This window comes from Coenobita brevimanus, chromosome 19 (assembly GCF_032717465.1).
Source record: "Coenobita brevimanus isolate Jiangsu-jjx chromosome 19, ASM3271746v2, whole genome shotgun sequence".
NCBI classification, from domain to species: Eukaryota; Metazoa; Arthropoda; class Malacostraca; order Decapoda; family Coenobitidae; genus Coenobita; species Coenobita brevimanus.
Window position 1 is genome coordinate 29,316,918 of NC_136972.1, and position 21,859 is coordinate 29,338,776.

The following is a 21,859-nucleotide window of genomic DNA, read 5'->3' on the forward strand; positions in this document are numbered from 1 at the left end:
CATAGGGTGTAATATGCAAAATAAACCGCTCAGTAAAAGGTGTTACGGAGCCTCCTATCCCACCCAGATTACTGCCCTGAACTCCATTAGAACATAGCACTTTAAGCTGAATTCTTGTTAGCATAGGAGTCTTTGGCTTGTATTCTCATCGGTTGGGGGAGCTCCCTAATACATTTTCCTAAGCATTTTTTTTTTTTTTTTGTCCTTCCAATATGGCTGTACTCTGCATAATTAACATACAAAAGGATATTAACTAGCCTTATTCAAAAAAAAATCACTAATGAACAGGTGTTAGGGAGCTTCCTTAACTGATGAGCTTGTGAGCTTCTTCCTTACGAGTTTATTAGGCTTACTATACCTAACTCCTTCAGTACAGTGATGTCTTTATTTTAATCTGGTTATCAGTAAACTATTTTATGTAACTTGGAAGTTTCAAGGCATGAAGGGGTGAAGGGGTTAAGGCTGTGTCTAAACCCTCTGAAGTCTCCCTCTAGCCATATAAAATCATCTGGAGATAGCAAGAATAAAATACATAACTTTAAGGGGTTAACATTTTGATGTACGCTGTTAATATTTTTTAAAATACTGACACAGTTTGCAATAATAACAAGCACAAATAAATGAAAACTGAACTGCAGAGCAAGAGGTGCTCCAATGCCTGTGAGAAGACGACTCTACTTCAGGTGCCTGATGCTGTCCCAGATAGCACTTAGTAGTAAAAATAATAAAAAATAACTAATAATAATCATAATAATTAATGATAATAATAATAATAATAATCATCAAAGCCTTTCTCTTCAACTGAATCCCTTCAAGCCGCTCTAAAAGGAAAGCATGTGTTATACAACTGTTAACTGCATAAATACTGGTATCATACTAAACTATCAAAAGTGACAGTCTGTAAAATATATACTGTAATGTTAGGTGGGTCAAATATATAGGAGAATTATCACATACTACATTAAAGTTTTGCGTACAGTAAATCTTCAATTTACTGGCTAAACCGGCTAAACCATGGATTGTATTTCTTATCTTTGCTCGGTCTGAGCAGTAAATTTTATCATTATTTAATGATAAAGTAGTACTATGGGATTTACGTTGAAATTAGTTTTTTTTTTTTTTTTTTCCGGTATACCTGTAGAGTCATGATGGTCTTGGAATATTCACAAAAACAATAACGGCAGGCATACCAGTCTCTAATGTAGTAAGGGCGTACTATACATGCATTATGACATTATCAAGACATAGTGCGGCTTTTTTTTCATCTATGGAGAACCTTCATTATAATATGAACATAAAAACCAATGTTAAAATGGGCATTCTCTGTTTCCTGGAAGCCAAATGTCCTTGGAAAAAAATAATGTTGATTTTTACTTTATTTTTGAGATGCTAATGGCTCATGTGATAAAAAAGTTCTAGTGCACAAAGACTGTATATGTTGCTATTCCTACTACTGTATGAGGGTAGTGAGGAAAACAGGTTAGATACTCAACAATGGAAATGAATCTGTTCCACAAGTGTATTAAAATAGAAGAATTGTATTTTCTCATATCTAAAGACACTGTTCAGGAAGTCCCACAGTATGACAGTTTCACTTGTTTAAAAATATTTTGTGAGAAAGGCACGCTAACAAAAATCTTCTGTTCATAAGGCCACACAGACTTTACATACCTGGAAAGCAGATGTACAGTCAGCAAGGAAAAAATATCATTGTGTTTGCCATACTTTACATTCTGAGACTCACTATAGCCATCATAATCATAATCATCGTCATATTACTACAGTGTACTATATTCCTCATCCTCATCACCATCTCCCCAAAACTTTAACTAGATTATGAAAGACTGAATCTGTACTTTATTTAGCCTGCATTAATCCCTTCAGCCAGCAGATGCCATTTATATTATATTCTTGCAACCACTGAATTTTACTGAGGATAAGGGAGAGTTCTTGTAGTGAAGGGGTCAGTGAGGGCTGTATCTAACCCCTCCAGCTCAGAAGTCTCGCATGATGTTAATGCGATTGTGTGCAGTGACGAGTGAGAGAATAGGTATGTCATTGTAGTGAGGGGATTACCAACTTCACTTACATCATGTGGCTATGAGAAACTGTATATATATAACTTCCATTAACTAAAGGTAATCCTCACTATATGTTCAGTGTGTTATTATGTATGGGGGAAAAAACTTATAAATATATATATATACAGTATATATATATATGACTGGTATTGTGGACTGAAGGAACAGGCAAATCAAATCAACACTGCAAGTAGTAATGGAACTTTAGTAGACTCCTCCCCCCCTCTTTATTTTTCTCTCTCTTTTCACACTGATCTTAATAACAAAAAGGAACATGAATGAGGATTTACAATATAATGATACCGATTTCTGCTGACTGTACATTTCCAAGGTACACACAGGTAACAATTTAACAGCTGCTACACCCTAGTCAGTCAGGAAATAGTACAATTTTAGTCTCCTTACATTTTTTTTTTTTTAAACAATACAGACAGTCCTTGTTATAAGCAAGGGATGAGTTTCGTAAGTATCCCAACTTTTTATATGTAAATGCTTCTATAAATTGGAAGAGAATGGCAAATCAGATTCATAAGTAACAATAGATTTTTATTTGATTTTTATTTTTTTACTGGTGACTTTATATGAAAAAAGATGTCAAAAAAGGCTGCTTACAGTAAGGACTGCTAGTACTGTATGTGACTGATTATTAAATGCAAAATAACCTCATGGTGCAGCACCAATAAAAAATTTGTTCATGAGGACAGAAACTTCTGAGGTAGAATTTTTCACGTAAACACGACATTAAAATGCCACTTGCTTAATGCTGACTCAGGTATACCATTTTTCAGTCCAGTTTAGAAATATTTTGTATAACAGCAATTATCCTGACCTTTACTCCCACAAATGAATGGGGTAAGATAGGATACAGAAAACAAGAAATGAAAATGGACAAATGTGAGAGAACTACCAACAGCCTGCCCACTGAAATGGGCCACAAAATAATTCACCTGTCATTCCAGCCCTCAGAATCCTGGGGTGGCTCCACCTCATTATTGACATCAATCTAGAAAATGTCATTTTGGAGTGAAAAATGGTAAACTGTGCTTTGTTACATACGAGACAGTGTTCAGAGATAAAATATATATTTGTATCGACATAAAACTTTGTGAGAAACTATTATGCTGATCGTGCAGAAACTCCAAATGCAAATTTGAGATACTGAACATTGAAAACAAGACAAAGAGCACATACTGTACTGGGAAATAATATATACATTGTGATAAAACTGCATAAACACAAGAAATACATACAGTAATACAAAGTTGTAGGCAGTCATTAAAAATAAAAACCAGTGTTTGTATGGGTCACAGTATGAAAGAAACAAGCAGTGGAAGTCTGTGATCAATTCGTGTTTCAGATATATGTATGTGTATACAGTATATGTAAATTCCATGATTCTGTTTGTGATTACTCATTTATGTACACTATAGTCAAGCCTCTCATCTACAGTCATGTAAAAATCTGGAGACTTCTCCTGGAAAGTTAGCACATTATAGGAAAATAATTTATCACAAACACGACAAAAAACTAAACCTCTACAACACGAATTTTGTGTGTGATACCGCACATTGTTTGAGTTATAAGACCATCCGGCCGGTATTTAACCCATTCAACCCAGGGACACCTTTATTTTACTTTATTCCCCTTACCTCCTGATGGCTTTATTCAGCAAAATGATAGATGTTTCAAACTGGAGGGGTTAGACACATCCTTAATTCCAAAACTGTGCCTATCACTTGAGTTGGGCTGACAAGTTAAGTTTTATACACTTTGTTGTGGTCCAAACAAGTGCAGCTTTTTTTATCAGCTATTTGGCCTTCTCAGGTTGTATTTTTTAAGTGTTTCTCCCTAAAATCTGAATCTTGAAACACTTGCCCTGGCCACAGTAAGGTAAATAATGACCTAAAAATTGGCACACCCACATTTTAAAGTATCCTCATTCATCTTATCATACTAAAAACTATTGCATGAAAATATCTATACAGTACTTTTTTTAATCAGACAAAAATCCTGAACCTTAATGCTTTACAACTTAATCATGAGAGATACCAAATTTATATTAGACGTACTGGTGCCCATACTGCAAGATGCTCTATTTCATATCAGTGGAGTAAAACTGGTTTCTTACATCAAAACTATTAATTCAGGCACCACACAAAGGGTGAGAATATCACTGCCACAGTTTATGGGTTAATCACCACTTTTATTACAAGAAGTCTTTTGTCTCTATTGTCAGACGCCTCAATCCCGTTTGGGGTGGCCACAAACAAATCGCCTCCAAGTCGCCCTGTCCCCCGCCATTTCACTGCCCTGCTCCCAACTCACACCCCCCTCTCTCATATACCTCTCCACCCCATCCCTCCATCTCATCCTTCGTTTCATTTTTAAAGGCTCCCACATGCTTGCATGCATCGGCCTTGGTCACCTAATGGCGGCTTTCCATGCTGCACGATCCACTGCAGCCTCCCTGTTCAGTCCCTTAACCCTGTGGTCACACTTAATGACCTCATCCCATGTCTTTCTCGGTCTACCCCTCATAACCTCACCCCCAATATTAACACTTCTCACCTTCCTCACCCAATTATCATCCCCCATCCTCTCCACATGTCCAAACCACCTCAATCTACCTCCCCTCATCACAACACCAATACACTCCAGTCCCATCTGGTGATCTTATTGAACTTACGAGATCTGTAACAGTAAAAGGGTTAATGAAGGATATATCAAACCCTGCCAGTTTATAAAATTCTCTCTCTCTCTAAAAAAAGAAAAAAAAAGTGTATAATCAGACTTCAGGGTTAAAAGAAAGATTGTCACCTGGATTTATGGGATTAAATAGCCTATGTCACACTCTTCCAGTTTACACACCACAAAAATTATGCCATATATCTGGTACTGACAAGAAATACACTTAGCAACAGCTGCAGATTTAAATACTGTATATAGGATCATCACTGTCAGGGTTTGCACACTACATGTAGGCGTGTGTCGTGCCGAAATTTCCCCCCACGTAAAAACTGAAAATATTACAAATCCAAAGATATATCAAAACATGGTACATGAGTTTCAAAATTTCAATACTGATGTCTTCTTACTTTTGATTCTAATTTATTCAAACTTAGAGGGACTTTCTAAATTGGAGATGGTAGGTTGCTTAAATCTCCACTGCCTCCTCCACCACAGTGACGGTCCTCCAAATGGAATAAAACTGTCTGAGGCGAGCAAGAACAAAATCTAAAAACATGTCCTTGCACACGTCTTTTTACTTACATTCTTGCCAGTCTATTTTATTAAGCTCTGGAAGGCCTTTGCTTCTGATGGGGTCGATGAAGATTGTCCACATCCATCCATCCATCCATCCATCATCCAATCCTATGCCACGCCATGAGATGTGTAGGAGCCCGGGGCTAGGGAAGTTGGTTCTGACATTTACGATGAGAGTGGGCAGCCTCACTCATCCCTGAGTGGCACTACGTGAGCAATAAACGCCAACCACCCCTTGGATATAAACCTGCACCGGCTCAATCCAATTGGGGCGCCTTAATTACCCACTAAACCACCAGGTGCAATAAATAATAATATTGTATAAGTAATAAAAAACAGTGCTCATCATCATTTCCACATAAAACCTACAAGACGAGATTCTTTCACATTTTTAAACAATAACACAGTTGGTTCAAAAGTATATATACCACATAAACCCCAAAGACTGCAATGTACAGTGTTAAAACTGACAAAAACCTGACAAACATACATGAACATCTGTGCTTGATATTGTTGAAGGCAAAAAGCATATCAATACAGTCAGTCCTCATCATAAGTAGTGTTGCAAAATACCACAACTTTTTTTTTCCATTTTCAATAATATTACAACTTTATGCAACTGGTTCTGAGAGAGAGAGAGAGAGAGAGAGAGAGAGTTTTATATGCAAGAATGGAATTTAATGGGTGTCTTTTCTGTAATTTACTGTGGAATTAACAGCAAAACAAGAAATCAATACTCAACACACATCTGTGAGTTGAAGGGGTTATGAGCAAAAATTGAAAAATAAATAAATAATAATAATAATAATAATAATAATAAATAAAAGGGCACTTACAATGAGGATTTACCATACTGCATTCTTCCTTTGTGTATATAAGTGTAGTATAAGTAATATTTATGATGAACAGCACAAAAGAGAGGCACATTATGTACATGAAAAGGTGTTCCTCGGTAAAATTTTCTTTATACAAATGCATTGTACTAAGGTAAGTGATGGATATTAATCCACTCAAAAATATATACTGTATATATATATATTTATAAATTATTAACTTTGCTGCTTAATGTTTTATCAAAATGCAACTCTACTAAGGGTAAATTGAATATTGTTGACCATACACTTGAAACTTACATAACATGGGGAAATGCAAAGATGATAAACCATGGCTGTGCTTCTTCACTGCTAAATGCACTCTGTACTGTGGGGTTGAAACTAATCATCCATCCATCATAGAAGCTTTTATTCATTATCCTACCTTTCCATCATCATTTAGCCTTTTATTCACCATTTGATCTATTCAAATTCAAAGGAATATAATATAGGTGGTGCCCATATAACAATCCAGAGTAATAAGCATTTGGCACCTTTTTCTCCCAGTCAACTTGCTATTTGACAGTTCACTATAGTTTATTTTTAAGCTAATAAACTGAGATTGAGAAGCTGTGAACATGGACATTAAACCTACAATCTGTCAATCAAACGTGGGTTGTATCATATTTGTGTGGGAGAAATATATATAAATAATAATATGTGCATTCTGCATATGTAAATTATACTATATATATATATATATATATATAAGTGTTGCTCAGGTTGTCATTTAATCAAAAGTGTTCCATAAATGCATGTAATCGTACATGTTCCAAAAATGTACTGTATGTAATCACAGGTATTCCACAAATGCATGTCATCATTGGTGTTCCACAAATGCATGTAATTATATTGTAGATGTTCCACAAATGCACGTACTACTAACAGGGGTTCCACAACTGCCCATAAAAAATCAGGTGCTGGCCTTCCCCTTTGCTATTTAAGTTTCAAGTACACGGCCTTGTATCTTATAAATGTAAACATACAGAAGGTGAGGTAATACAAAACTAATATCTCATAGCACTTACCCAGGCTACCTCAACAAGAGTATTTACAGGCAGTCATCATCATAAATCAAGGATGTGCTCTATATTATCACAGCTTTCTCTATACCAGTACATAAGATACTGTCAGGTGGGGAACTGGAAATCAGCTTTATAGATATGGTAGCCTTCGAGTAGTGACAGTCTGGTTTATGACATTGTTTTATAATCTATTCTTGCTACTGATAGAAGATATTGTTCAGTTTACAAGAGCCCCTTTATGGTGAACAGATTAACCTCTCGGCTGCGTACAGCATGCCGGAAATGCCAATCGGTAGACTGCATCGTACTTTTCAGAAGAGCTGCGTGCAATATTGTGAACTTTTTGGTCATGTTTCGTGCCTACTGCATGCTTATGCTTGATGAATGGGTCGCAAGTCATCACTGTGGAGTGTAAACTTTGACTAACATGTTACTATGTTTGGTTAGGTATAGGTGGGTCAAAACACATGATGAAAACATGTGTTTTTTAAACCAGTTTTCCCACACCAGACAGAGGAAATGTTTAGGGTCGCCCCAGCTTTGCGGTCAATGATGGTTATATCTGACCTATCTAGTTCGAAGAGCCCAATAAAATAATCTACAGTAGATATACATAATACACAGTTAAGATGTATTTATATTTTATTCTTGCTATCTCCAGATACCTGTATATTGATTTCACCTAGAAGAGACTTTTGGAACTGGCATTAGAAACAGCCTTCATTAAAACCATCACAAGTGAACATTTCAGTGTCCACAGTAAATTACATAAGAAATGACCATTAAAGTTACAATCCTACCTCGAAAGTATATTAGCCAGTTACTCCTATTTTACAGACCCAATTGCATGCCTCAAAAGAAAATTAGACAGTTACTCCAATTGTACAGAACCAGTGCTATGGTAAAAGCTGTGATATTTATGAACAAATCCCTTACTTACAATGAGGAAATTCTGTAATCGTGGTCCATTTCAAAAGAAGTACACTCCGTCACGACTCTCACTCTTCTACACCTGCCCATATGTCCTCACTCTAAGTCCACCACCTGTGACTATAATTTTAAATGGCCTACAGTTATACATGGTGGTGGTGCAGGTGAGGGATGCCTTCATGTGCTGGTATTGATATGACTGGGCGGTGGAGGTGCAACGTTTCTTAACTCCCTCCCTATCCCCAAGAAGGAGGAAGGTGGGCTGCTGAAAAGGGCAACTTCATTCTGCAGTCCACAGGGTTACATATTTCATATAAACCTGGGGCAACAACAACTACTACAGGTGGCAGGGTTAGAGTGAGGGAGCATGGGCAGGTGTGGAAGGGTGTGAGTTATGGCTGAGTGTAATTCTAACTCTGAGTGGACTATGCTTAGGTAAACAATCGGACCACCACACCTTAACCACCTGGCAAGAATGAACCACTCCAACCACACCTCGCAGAAAGACATCGAGTCCAGCTTAATACCCATCATGTTTTATTTTCCAACATGGTTTCTTGGTTTGGACAAGTTCAGTGGGGCATCTGGAAAGATAAAGATCAGTTTGAATGGCATAAGAACATATCTCCATCATCATCAGTCTTAACCCTTTAAATCCGACAATATATATACCGTATACAGTACAGTGTACAGTATATATATATATATATATATATATATATATATATATATACACACACACACAGTACACTCAAACCTTGATTTAAGGGACAAAATGAGGAATCAACTTGTCCCTTACTTGAAAATGTCCATTGTTTTACCACATATAAAGACAATCTGAAATGCAATTATTGATTCACCTTCCTTACCGGTACTTATTTAATGATTATGAATATTATTTTACGGGTACCGTATAAAGAAACATATTAATGTGTATAACCTAGACATTACATATCACTTTTGAATGGTCTTGTCCGCTTGTCAGGTAGAATATGGAGTACCTTAAATGAGAAATCCCTTAAATGGAGGTCCCTTAAATCGTGGTTTGAGTGTTTATGTTAGTCTGATCCTCCTACTTCCATACAACTGTTGGGAAGTAATTATGGTAGTTGGAATGGCACTTGGTTTAGCTTCCAGTCCATAGAAAACATCAACTGTACCATGACCAACTGCAATATGAAGATTCTTTAAGAGAGAACATGGCATCATTTTTAGATTAGATAAGTATACAGTATATGGAAGTCAGTGAACTACTGTACAGTAAAACCTCAATATAACGGACTTCAATATACTGCAATTCGCTTTTATCAGAATTGAGGAGCTACCGGACTTAATTCCTGTATATCAAAAACTGTACGACAAAGCCAGAAGCAGTCTGGAATGCCTGACCACTTTAGCTATGATCACCACAATAAGGTAAATAAAAGATATGTTTATCAGTATACAGTACTGTATTATTGTATGGTATATATTATATATACCATTTGATTATTGTAGTGAATGTATAATACGGTGCGGTACTGCAATGGTAATGAAAACAGTTTAAAAACCATGAGTGTGATCTGGACTAATGTCTGATATAGCTGTCAGAAAAAGTTTGGGTCAGCAGGGGGAAGTCCAGATGTCACTTTTATTGGATTTTTCTTTTTTATTTAATGGCTTGGGCACCAGTTGGTCTGTTATAGTGACGTTTTACTGTATTGTTTCTGAAGGCTCCAACTTACTTGCAAGTGCTGGCCAGTATTTCAGTAAAAATAAATAAATAAATAAATAATAATCCATCCATCATCCAATCCTATGTTGCCCCATGAGAAGCATAGAAGCCCGAGGCTAGGCAAGTTGGTCCTGACACTTAAGATGAGTGACCAGCATCACTCATCCCTGAGTGGCATTATGTGAGGAATAAACCCCAACCATCCCTTGGATATAAACCTGCACCGGCTCAATCCGACTGGAGCGCCTTAATTACCCACTAAACCACCATGTGCCATAATTTGGTTATATGGTTACCATCCAGCATAGTAAATGGTTTCCTGGTGTAGCTACAGGAAACCATTTGGCTTGTCACACAGTGTAGGGTCACCCACAAGCAGAAGTAAGAGGAATGAATAAAGGAAAGAAAGACAGAAGAGGGAGGTAAAGTCACCCACAGGCAGAAGGAAGAGGAAAGAATGAAGGAAAGAAAGAAGAGGAAGGAAGGAAGCAAGGAAAGGGTAGACACCCAAAGCAGCACTACATCAAGTGAGTAGATGGTGGGTGCCCTCACCTACCAGCAGTAATAATAATAATAATAATAATAATAACAACAACAATAATAATAATTATTCATTCCTTCATAACAATAATATAAATAAATGCACTGGAAAAAAAAAAAAAAAAAAAAAAAAAAGACAAGTGTATGGGTGAACATAGCAACATGAATGACAGTATACTTACCTTGTGGTGGAGGTGATGGCAGTGGTGATGCCAGAGGTCTGTGTGGTGATAATGAATGTAGTGATGGTGGTGGCTGCCAGGGTGATGGTGCCCCTCGTGGACTGGCACCCCTGTTCAGGTGTGGTGACACGGGTGTGCTGGACACCTGAGGCTTGGGGCTGGGGCTATGGGGGATGGGGTGAGGCGATGAGCGAGAAGAATGGGGTTGGGACCTCATCAGCTGGGCCGCTAATGAGGTTGGTGGTGTGTATGCCCCTGGCAGGAGGGGTGGGTACTGTGCCCCTGCCAGGGATGGGTGTAAATGGCCCAGTGGGTATGTGCTCAACCCTGCTGCAGCAGCCATAGCTGCAGCTGCAGCAGCAACTGCTGGTGCCACTTCTGTGTGTGGAGAGGTGACTGGTGGGACGAGGCCAGGAGCCAACGACTGCAACATCATGTAGCGTGGGTCCAGGTACGGACTGAGATTGTACAAGCTGGTCATTGGCCCATACCGGGAAAAGTCATATCTCTCTGAAGACAGTCTGTTGAGATCAATAAGAGTGTCTGTTTTGTCCGAATGTGCCGCACTCAACTGCTGCTCCAGTCTTTCTACGGCACCTCTCTCGGGCCGCTCTGGTCTCTCCACTTTAACAGAACTGACTGACACATCATTCATTCGTTCTTTCACTGCATTTGACCTAGACTGGGCACTACTTGGCTTCGGCTCAGGCTTTAGTAAAGTTCTAAGGAAGGAGTCATTCTTTCTACTAGCACTCTCGTGATTTAAAATAGAATCAATACTATACACTGACGATGTTAGTGAATTAATGGCACTTTTGTTAGGCTGAGAGTGAGGCAGGGTTGAGGTAGAGGAGGAAGAGGGTCTCTCCCCAGAAATGTGTGGCACAGTGTTGGCTACCGAATGCAACTTTTTACGGTGCAGATACTCCTGGTCTGACTCCATCTGACGTAGGTACCTCTTTCTTGGGGACACAAAGGTAGGGTCAACGGTTTCCACACTGACAATGGGTTTATCAAACAGTGCAAAAATGGTTGTCTCACTTTCTAGCTTCATCCCACACTTTAGTCCAAACAACTGAATCCATTTCTCTAACCTTTGCTGCCTTTCCTTGGTTGTCTTTTTCACACACTCAGACTTTACTTTTTTACAGGACACTTTTACTGTCTCCAAAGGTTTGTCACTACCCGGAGGTTCATCAATACTAAGAAAGGGGTTTCGTCTGCGCTGAACCTTTTTCCTGACATGACTGGCGTGTGGCGTGGTTGCCCAGTAGAAGGACACCTGAGGCAGCACAATGGTTTTGCTGCGGCCCGGCACGGACTGCTTCCTGACATGTTCACTCGTCCACGGAGACGAGTTCAGTGAAGAGCAGTCATCTGAAACTGTAAGTAAATCATTAGTGCCCTCTAGCAACACATGCATGCTAAGGTTCCTACACAATGGTAAAAATCTGAATGTCAAAAACACAAATGTGCTGAGTACAGAGCTTGATAATTCTTGTTACATACTGCTCCTCAAGCCCTCTAAATGGAATTAAGGACAGATGCAGTGCAGTACTTGGGTTACAGGTAGCTATTCAAAAAGGATACCATAACTCAGCAATTGTGCTTAGTGGCTATCAGTTAGTCTAATACTCAGCAAGGTTCACATTTGGTCAGTTTCATGGCTTCACTGGTTTCACCCAACTGGGGATGATATATACTTCTTCAATCCTGTGACATACTTTTGGTTTATTCTTGCTATTGGTCAGCTTAGGAAAGACTGTTCTGTCTGAAGGGTCTAGATATAGCCTGAAAAATCCCCTCTGGTACAAGTAGCTCTTCCAAAGTACCTTAATAAACCCATTTCATAGAAGGGCTTTCCCAAACTGAATACTGTACAATGATCACATAGCAACAAAAATAAGCTAGAGGAATATATGTCACTGAACAGAAGGGGCTGTTGCTATTGTTGCTGTGACCCCAGGCTCATCTGGACATCAACCCAGTGAACTACAGACTGAAGACACCCTTCTCCTGCACTCTAACATCCTCCTTCGAGGCAAGAGGGAGGGAGGTAAGGTACATTTGGGAGGGTTAAGGATGTTCGTCATACCAGACTGAGAGTTAGGTGTGTCATGACGGAGCGGGTGCTGTGTGGTGGTGGTGGTGGTGGAGGATGGGGGAGGCCAGTATGTCTTGCTCTTCACTGGCACCCACCCAGCTGGAGCACCCATGTCTGTACGATGCGATAGTTCTAGCAAGAATTTCCCCTCTGAAAAAGTAACAAATTATTTATTTAAAAAAAAAAAAAAAAAAAAAAAAAAAAAAAGGTGAATTCAGTACATTCAATGGGAAGGGTAGGATCCTTAATTAGCAGAAAAAAAAAAAGGGAGATGCTACCAACAACGTCTACTGAAGTGAAACATAACCTTCACAAATTAATGTACCGTATCATTCAGCCATCATGAGCCAAAGTTAAGATCTATAATGCACATCTGGAAACATCTACAGTAAACAGAACAATGCATATAAACTCTTGTACCTGACAACTGTCCAAAAAGGGGTAAGTGTGGGGATATATTAGTGTTTTGTAAAAAAAAAAAAAAAAAAAAAAAAAAAAAAAAATGTACCATAAGAATAACAACTGAGAGGCATGCAAGTTAGCAGTGAAGACAAAGAGAATGAACGAGGGAAATTCCACATCACATTCATTACAGATACGGTAATAATTACAGACAGTATGGTACTGTATGGTAATGTTACAGACATACCAACATGCCTAACCCTTGCAAAGGTGGATTTTGCATGAAGAATAATTTAATGTCTAAACATTAAAAGAAAAATATATAGTACCTGTATATACCAGTACTGTACTAAGAATAATAAGACATGATGAAGGATTGAGCTATTTATCACTGACAGGAAGAAGATACGGTAGCTGAATATAAGAATGTGGTGAGTAAAGAAGCTGGAAACGTTGAATGTTTGTGGCAAAATGGCAAGCCTTATTTCTTTGCTTCAATTTAGTTCTGTGTGTTATATCTTCACTAAGTTATGTTGACTGTTGTGAAGGATAATCCTCGGGTGAAGAAAAATGAAGGAGGAGGCAAATACAATACTGGTATTATTCGGTAGCTATTTTATGCACTGTGCCTGACACTCCATCGAGAGTGAGGAAGATTTTGGATCAAAGGATTACCATGTGATTCCTCTTCAGCAAGAATTATGAAAATTATTGCAATATTGTTGCATCTGGATTAGAAATGAAGCATAGCCTATCGTACATAGGAAAAATTTTCATTTTGTAAAATCATCTTCATAAGCATCTCCTGAATACTGACACTATGCTACATGATGGGCTAGCTAGTTTCTTTACATTCTATTATCCTGAGCTATACTACAATCAGGATAAGCAGTATTTACGGTACGGGCATGATTATCTTAATTATATGGAACTATACTCATTTCAGACTAGCTCTGATAGTTTGTGTGAGGCTCAACAATACCATATTACCTGTCAAACAGCTTAATCACAGGTCTAACTGTGGGTATTTTACTATTTTCATTTTGGTTATAAAGGCTCCAACATTCCAATATACTTGCATGTTTCGGCCTTAGTCACCTAATGGTGGCTCTCCATGCTGATTGAACTTTGGTAGTCTCCCTATTCAGTCTCTTATCCCTTAAGTCACACTTTATGACCTCGTCCCAGGTCATTTTTGGTCTGCCTCTTACAGCCCTAACCCAAACTTTCACATTTCTCACTTTCTGCACCCAACTGTCATCCCCCGTCCTCTCCATGTACCCAAACCATTTCAATTTACCTCTCCTCATCACAACACCAATACACTCCAGTCCCATCCTTCCTCTAAACTCTTCCATCATAAACCTGGCCCCCCCAAACCGTCATAGTTTTTCTGATATTTTTTCCTAATCTAACTTGAAGTCCTCTACTGTGACATAATTAATCTGAAGTGCATCACTGTCTGAAACTGCAATAATATCAATTCTACAGTATTCCTTGTAACATGTCAATCAACTTATTGGTACTTTTTTTTTTTTTTTATGCAAGGAAGAAGGAACCAAAGGCCAGGAGCCCACCAATAGTTCCCTATTAAAAAAAAAAAAAAAAAAAAAAAAAAAAAGATAACAGAAAGCCAAATTCAAGATCCGTACATTTTGAGATGCCTAGACACACTGCGTCTGAAAGATTTTGAGATCATAGGCAGCTGGAAATACAGACACAGGAAGATGGTTCCAGAGGTGGCATGTTGCACAGATGAAGGACTGGGAGTAACAGTTAATGCTTGCATTAGAGAGCTGTACAGAAAAAGGATGAGAGTTTGTTGCTAGATGGGTATTACACGCCCGTCGTAGCGATGGAGGGATGCAAGCAGGCAACCCAGAAGAGAAGTGACCATTGAAGTAGCGAAAGAAAAAAGATAAAGATGAAACAGTGCGGCGAAGAGACAGAGGTTGAAGGAAGCCAGTAAGAGGAGGAAAGTTAATGAGATGAAAAGCCTTTGATTCCACCTTGTTGGGAAGAGCTGTATGTGGGAAGCCTCCCCACACGAGTGTTGTACTCTACACAGGAGCGAATAAAGCCCGTGTATAAAGTCAACAACTGTGCAGGGGTGAAGACGGCATGGAGTCGGCTTAACACACCTAATCTCTCCAGAAGCAGATTTTACAAGAGATGTAATTTGATCTTTCCAAGATAAGTCCCGAGAGAATGAAAACCCCAGGTATGTTTAAAGATGATGCAGGATTAAGCTGGATATTATTAAAAACTAGAGGGCACTCCTGTAGAAGATTTGTTGGGTTGGTAGATGTAAACTTTGGCATCTGGTGGGGTAGTGGGTAATTATGGTGCTCCAATCGGATTGACTCGGTGAAGGTTTATATCCAAGGGATGGTTGGGGTTTATTGCTCACGTAATGCCACTCAGAGATGAGTGAGGCTGGTCACCCTCATCTTAAATGTCAGGACCAACTTGCCTAGCCCTAGGCTTCTACACTCCTCATGGGGCAACATAGGATTGGATGATGGTTGGATAGATGTAAGAACCGAGTTTTTGATGCATTAAAGGCAATACGGTTTTTAACCCAATCAGAGATATGAGCCAAGTCAGACATTAGGCGTGCCATAGCCTCATCTCCTGTTTATTGAAGTAACTGCTGAGATGGACATTACGGGAACCAAATGGAAAGATGGATGGAGTCATCAGCATATGAGTGGATAGGATTAGATGTACAGCTTAGAAGGTCAATGACGAATAAAAGGAAGAGTTGGTGATAGGACAGAGCCCTGAGGAAAACCACTATTAACAGATCTAGAAGAACGGTGGCCGTCTACAACAGCAGCTATAGATGAATGAATGGCCTAGTTTTATACTTGCCCTTAAAAAATGTGAGTCTGCCTCCACCCGAGCCAGTGCCGAGGCTGGCGCTGGGTTTGGCCTCATCTGACCCGGTGCTGCTGGGCCGAGGCAGGAGGGTCTTAGTGCTACCGCTGGGTATGGGCGTCCCGGGCTTACCCTTGACCTCGGCACCGGGCCCTGAGGCGGGTGGGGATACTAGGGGTCGTGGGGAGGGTGTGTGGCTGTTATTAAAGGGCATGGTGGGGCTTTCACATTTAATCTTGGTCTGTGAGGGAGGGGTGGAGGCACTGATGGTGGGCGAGAGTGGGGGCGAGTGAGGGGAGGGGGGCCGCTTCTCCATCATGCCCAGCCCTCCTCCCCCTTCCACCCCGGCCTTGCTCATCCTCACACACACGTCCGTACTCGACACCTCCGTCTTGTTCTTCATGGTACACTCCGCCTCCTTGTATAATTTTATTCCTCCATGGCGGTGCTTCTCTCACTGGATGCTGGGTACTCCTCGCAGCCTCAGTTCGACCCCCAGCATTCTTCTCCCTCGCACTAAAACCACGGCGATTCACCTTCCCCGCTACATATCACAGTTCCTTTTCCACACCTTAGAGCGCTCTGTCATAATGGAGTGGATGGACGAATTTCCCTCTCAGTCGCCCTATATCACATCATAATCTCACCCACTAAAACACTGCTCTCGGTCAAAACATTTCTTTCATATTTTGTTTCGTTTCGCGTCCCTTTGTTCACAGCCGCAGGGAAGCTTGCCAAGTTCAGGGCGGTGGAAATTTGCCCCTTTGGCTTTTTTTTATTTCCCCTGTGCCTCTATTTAGCGGTATGGAAACTTGGGGTGGAGTTTTTGGGTAATGCAAACGCAAAGCCAAGAACTTTTCACACTTTATGCACTGATAAGTTTTCTAGTTCAGTAGCATTACATCATGAAAAGCACCCTTAAAATCTGGGTCGCCTTTATATTACCAAGATATTGTCAGTGTCAGTACTTCTTGTCCGGCGACTTTTAAACAAGTATCTGATAATATTCGTGATAAGAAGAGATTGCATTCTTGCAACTTCATTAAAGACGAAGTAGAGTAATGTTTGATGTTCCGTGTGTTTGTTCGTGAACCAACTCAGTGTCACTCTTCAGTCTGTTTAGTAGCCGGTGTACTTCATTTTCTATTTCTTACAGGAGGAAAAGCAATTTTATAATGGGTTTTAGCAATATGAGTTTGCACAAACAATTCTGTAATGTCTTGCCCTAGGTTGTATTTCATATCGTTTCGTTCCTAGCGTGGCGGCACCTCAAGTTGCTAATTCAGCTTATTTTCCGGTATGCCTGGAATTAATCACTTCTACTTAGCACCACTTTAAAGTCACATGGTAGTAAATCTAGCTATGTTCTAAAGATTTATAGAAAATTGTAGCAGATATTAAAATATTCTGACACCTTTTTTTCAAGAAATTTCTTGGAGCATTTCGTATAGAGTAATGTTCTAGCGAATGTTGATAAAAAGTTTAGCGGTATTTGTGACTGGACTGGTAGCTCTGTCGTCGGGGCAGGGTTGCCAGGTGCGCGCGTTTCGCGCCATATTGGGCGACTTTGGAAGATGATTTGCGCTTAAATTTGAACGGCTGCGCGTTGCGCTTTTTTGGGCGCTTTTTGAAATGACTGAGAGAGTACTGGGCGATTCTGTGTTATGGAGACGATGTTCATTAAAATAAGAAAAAAAGTAAGAAGACACAACGTATGCCTGATGTACTAATACTCGTATGACTCAGTGCTCCTTGCCCTGCCTCTCCCCAAACGCATTGTGAAGCCCCAGCCAATTAGCATCTCTACCTGACCTGCCTTTCCATGACCCCAAGTGTGTGTGTGTGTGTGTGTGTGTGTGTTAGCCTTTTGTTTTAATCCTGAATCCTCAAGACTCAAGGCTACGCCTTTCTAGTGAGTGTAATGTCCATCACCTATGTGTTGTAAAAATTAGCACCAGAGTCATAATGACTACCCTGTTCCTCCCCTACATCTACCTCTTTGTCTGAACGCCTCACACCTTTTACCAAGCCTGCCCATCCAACCCTGATCCCATAATTACTGACGACGCAAAGCTCTCCCTCTACCCCTCCATACCTTCTGTATTATCCTTCTCTCTCTCTCTCTCTCTCTCTCATCCAGATTAAAGTCCACTGTCTCCACTCATCCTGTTATCCCCCTACCCCTCCCCGGAGAGCAATTACCACCTCCTTGTAAATGTTTCACAGGCGCAGCCGTCTGACCCTCTCTCACTTGACCCCACTCCTCTGGTCTGACTTTTTGACCGCCATCTACTACAACTACTACTACAACACACACACACACACACACACACACACACTACGGGTTAATAAAAGAGAAGAATGACAATAACTGGCTCTCACCACTCCCAAGACTGATGGAGGAGAGGTGTGTGTGTGTGTGTGTGTGTGTGTGTGTGTCATTTGCTGTCTGCGCTTTTTGGGCGCGTTTTCGGGATGGATTGGGCGCCAACAGCACCCACCGACCTGGCAACACTGCGTCGGGGCGCAGTGACAATACAGGCATCATGGCGGAAGGGAGGGTACGCCGCGTTATAACAGAGGACCTCTCGAATGTCGAGTTCGAAACCAGCGAGGAGGTTCAAGTCGTGCCAACGTTTGATGGCATGGGCCTCAGAGATGACCTTTTGAGAGGAATATACGCCTATGGTTAGTGGGTACCCGTTTAATGCTCAATTTATTTAGCGCATGTGTCCGCCAAAATGAATGTTTACATATGATTGTATGAGTAATCATTTTATTTTAGCGTGTATCCGTGTATGATTGATGGTGAAATAATATTTACGTGCTGTTATGTTCTTCGTTTTAGCTGAGGTCGAATACGTCTTTCAAGTATGCCCCAGTTAATAGGAGTCTGTTTTTGCACTGGTTTAGAAAGTTGAAAGTTAACCTTCACCTTGGTATTGGGTTTACTCAAATCAGGTGTAGCTACTAGTACTAAAGAACGATAGTATTGTAAGCATATTTTGAAATCCAAGGCCTCCGTATTCCATATTTCATTTATTATTTTTTGGCATAGTTTATGGTACGACTGAATGGGTTTATCCAGGAACTGATTACATGGGAAAAAAAAGTAAAATAAAACTGATGATAATCATTAGAACAGTAACCTTTCACTGGGCCATATTAATATGCATGACTAAATGTATATTTTACAGTAAGCAGTAGAAGTAACTCACCAACTGTATTGATTCTTTTTTTCTCAGCAGTCCCAATTAATTTCATGTTTCCCATGTTTTTATTGCAGTGTTTCATCTATGTGCAATATTCATTTTCAGGCATTATTGTACACAGTGAAATTCATCAGAGCTGAACCTAATTTAGCTAACACAAGGGATAATTAAACTCCAGGTCAAACTTGAACCTAATACATACTAGGATTAGTGAAGGTTAGGGCATTGTTACCAGGCTTGGAAACAGGTTTGTCTGTTGCAGGACCTATAATGCATGAATGTGTGAGTCCAACAAGGGTAGATGGAAAATTAATGAGGAAAATTGTTAATGGAGAACAGTTTGGGGGTAAAAAAAAAAAAATAAGAAGAAACTGTAGAAAGACAGATTTTAATAAAGGCAGTTTTGCTGCTCTGGTAAAGCATTATATACAGTATGATTGATATTTACCTTTGTATATACCGGTACTTATTCTTTTGTATGTACTGTACCTGTACAATAGTAGTGGTAGTCCAAGTTTCATCTAAAATATGAATATAGTGGACAGCAGAATGGAGTTGGCCACCATCCACCTTTTGGGGGATGAGGAGGGGCTTGAGGGACGTTTGTGTAACCAGGCAATTCCATGACACAGTGACATCGGTGTCTTGTGTGAAGGTGTCCCTCACCAGCACCACGTGTGTATAAAAACAGTAGTAAAACCTTGATATGACGGACTTCAGTATACTGGAATTTGCTTTTATTGGACTTCAGGAGCCGACCAGACTAAATTCTTATAGGCCTATATCAGGAAAATCCCATAAAGCCAGGAGTGGTCCGGACTGCTTAACCTCAAGGCTCCACTATTGGACCATTTCAGCTATGTTCACCACAGTAAGGTAAATTAAAGACATATCTATCAGTGTACAGTGCAGTGTTATTACCATATATCCTATCTTTCCTGTCACTTCTTATTCCTTTTCTTTCCTTTACAGGTGGCTTTACATTGAGTGACAAGCCAAATGGTTTCCTGTAAGCCAAGAAACCGTTTACAATGCTGGGTGGTAACCATGTAACCAAACCATACGTGCTCCCTACGTGTCAACAAGTGGGTTGGTGGAGGGTTGGTGCCCCTCCCTGTAAAACAACTAACTCAGTGTCAAATGGCCACCCTTTGCGGGATTGTGGTGTCTGGCAATAGATAGATAGAGAGATAGATATTATACCATTTGATTATTGTAGTGAATGTATAATACAGTACAGTAAAGTACTGCAGTGGTAGTGAAAACAGTTGGTGACATCATGGTGGAAAACTGTTGGTGTGATCTGAACTTGTGTGTGATAGATTGGCAAAAGTCTGGGTTAGCAGGGGGAAGTCCAGATGTCACTTTTATTAATAATAATACTGTAATAATAATAATAATTTGGTCTTTTGTTTCTCAAAAGCATCAGTTATTTATTTAATTTTTTTCATTTTTGAAGGCTCCAACATGCTTGTATGCATTGGCCTTGGTCACATAATGGCAGCTCTCCATACTGCTTGATCTCTGGCAGCCTCCCTGTTCAGTCCCTTAATCCTGAGGTCACATTTAATGACCTCAACCCAGGTCTTTTTTTGGTCAATCCCTGTTTCTCAGAAGTGCCAGTTCTTCTTGTTTCTCAAAATGCCAGTTCTTCCGATTGGAGGTTTGCTTTTTTCAGTATGGCTTGGGCCCCAATTAGTCCGTTATAGTGAGGTTGTACTGTATAGTATACAATAGAGGGAGGTGGTGGCTGAATCAGTAGAGAGGTGGCCTGCAGTCCTAATGGACCCAGGTTCGAATCCCCGCTGGGGCAAGGAACAGTTTAAGGATTTGAATTTCATAAAAGCAGACTTTATTGATGTATCAGAAGACCCGCTGGCATGTCGTAAAATTATTCCCACTAATACCAGTCCTAGCATGTATTCAATATGGACAGTGGGTGTTAGCACCGAAATGGTGACCTGGAGGTGTATGGTATGTAGGAGGCTTGCTGGACCTTGAAAACAGGCTCTGAAGCCAATGCCCAGAGTTGTACATGTTAAAAAAGTGGGGGAGAGGGGAGGATGTCCATAAAGTTGTTGTAATTCTGGGGGCTTGTATGGTGAACAGATGAATGTCACTCATTTCACAAGGTGTGCTGTTGATTTGTACTCCCGCTGTTGTGTTTTACATTTTTCTGTCATCATTCTCTGAACCAGACTTAACCCAACAGGTATGTGGGAAAAAGAAGTTAGAAGAATAATGGATATGATGCTGTGCTCTTACTATTTTACCCATGTTAAAATTGCACTTACCTGACAGGCTTTGAAAAACCATCAGCCATCCAACAGCGGGCCATTCGTCCGATCGTCAAAGGACGTGACGTGATTGCCCAGGCACAGTCAGGCACGGGTAAGACGGCCACATTTTCCATCTCCATCCTTCAAATCCTGGACATCAATGTGAGGGAGACACAGGTCCTCACACTCTCACCCACCAGGGAATTGGCTGTACAGATTCAGAAGGTTTGGCAAATTCACCATCACTTTGTGTTTTGATATCATAATGCTGTGAAATGTTTGAAAAAGGTGACATACAGTATAATGATGACAATTTTCATTTCACCGTAACTTATCTCAAATTTTCGTCCTTTTTGCAGCTGATTTTACTTAGC

At 40.1% G+C, this 21,859-nt stretch overlaps 2 protein-coding genes across 2 annotated transcripts in view; one reads left to right on the plus strand and one right to left on the minus strand.

Moving 5' to 3' along the window:
• Positions 1 to 8,709: 8,709 nt before the first annotated feature.
• Positions 8,710 to 16,397, minus strand: LOC145391667 (uncharacterized). Its single transcript, XM_080266215.1, has 4 exons — positions 15,989 to 16,397; positions 12,704 to 12,862; positions 10,609 to 11,991; positions 8,710 to 8,756 (listed from the first exon to the last, which is right to left on the minus strand). The coding sequence occupies exons 1-4, from the start codon at positions 16,395 to 16,397 to the stop codon at positions 8,710 to 8,712; spliced, it is 1,998 nt and encodes a 665-aa protein (XP_080122341.1).
• Positions 16,398 to 18,536: 2,139 nt separating this feature from the next.
• The window catches only part of LOC145391754 (eukaryotic initiation factor 4A-III), a 12,129-nt gene continuing 8,806 nt past the window's right edge, over positions 18,537 to 21,859 (plus strand). The window contains exons 1-2 of the mRNA XM_080266292.1: positions 18,537 to 18,682; positions 21,508 to 21,710. Of these exons, the coding sequence (XP_080122418.1) occupies positions 18,541 to 18,682; positions 21,508 to 21,710 (345 nt within the window). The 5' untranslated portion in view covers positions 18,537 to 18,540. The remainder of the gene's footprint in view (positions 18,683 to 21,507; positions 21,711 to 21,859) is intronic.

Bases quoted from the DNA above. Each gene is read 5' to 3' on its own strand.
- LOC145391667 (XM_080266215.1), bottom strand. From the start codon at position 16,397: ATGAAGAACAAGACGGAGGTGTCGAGTACGGACGTGTGTGTGAGGATG. The intron at 11,992-12,703 runs GTATGACGAACA...ATTTACTTACAG, and splicing joins CACACCTAACTCTCAGTCTG to TTTCAGATGACTGCTCTTCA. The intron at 8,757-10,608 runs GTAAGTATACTG...TTATCTTTCCAG, and splicing joins GCCATCACCTCCACCACAAG to ATGCCCCACTGAACTTGTCC.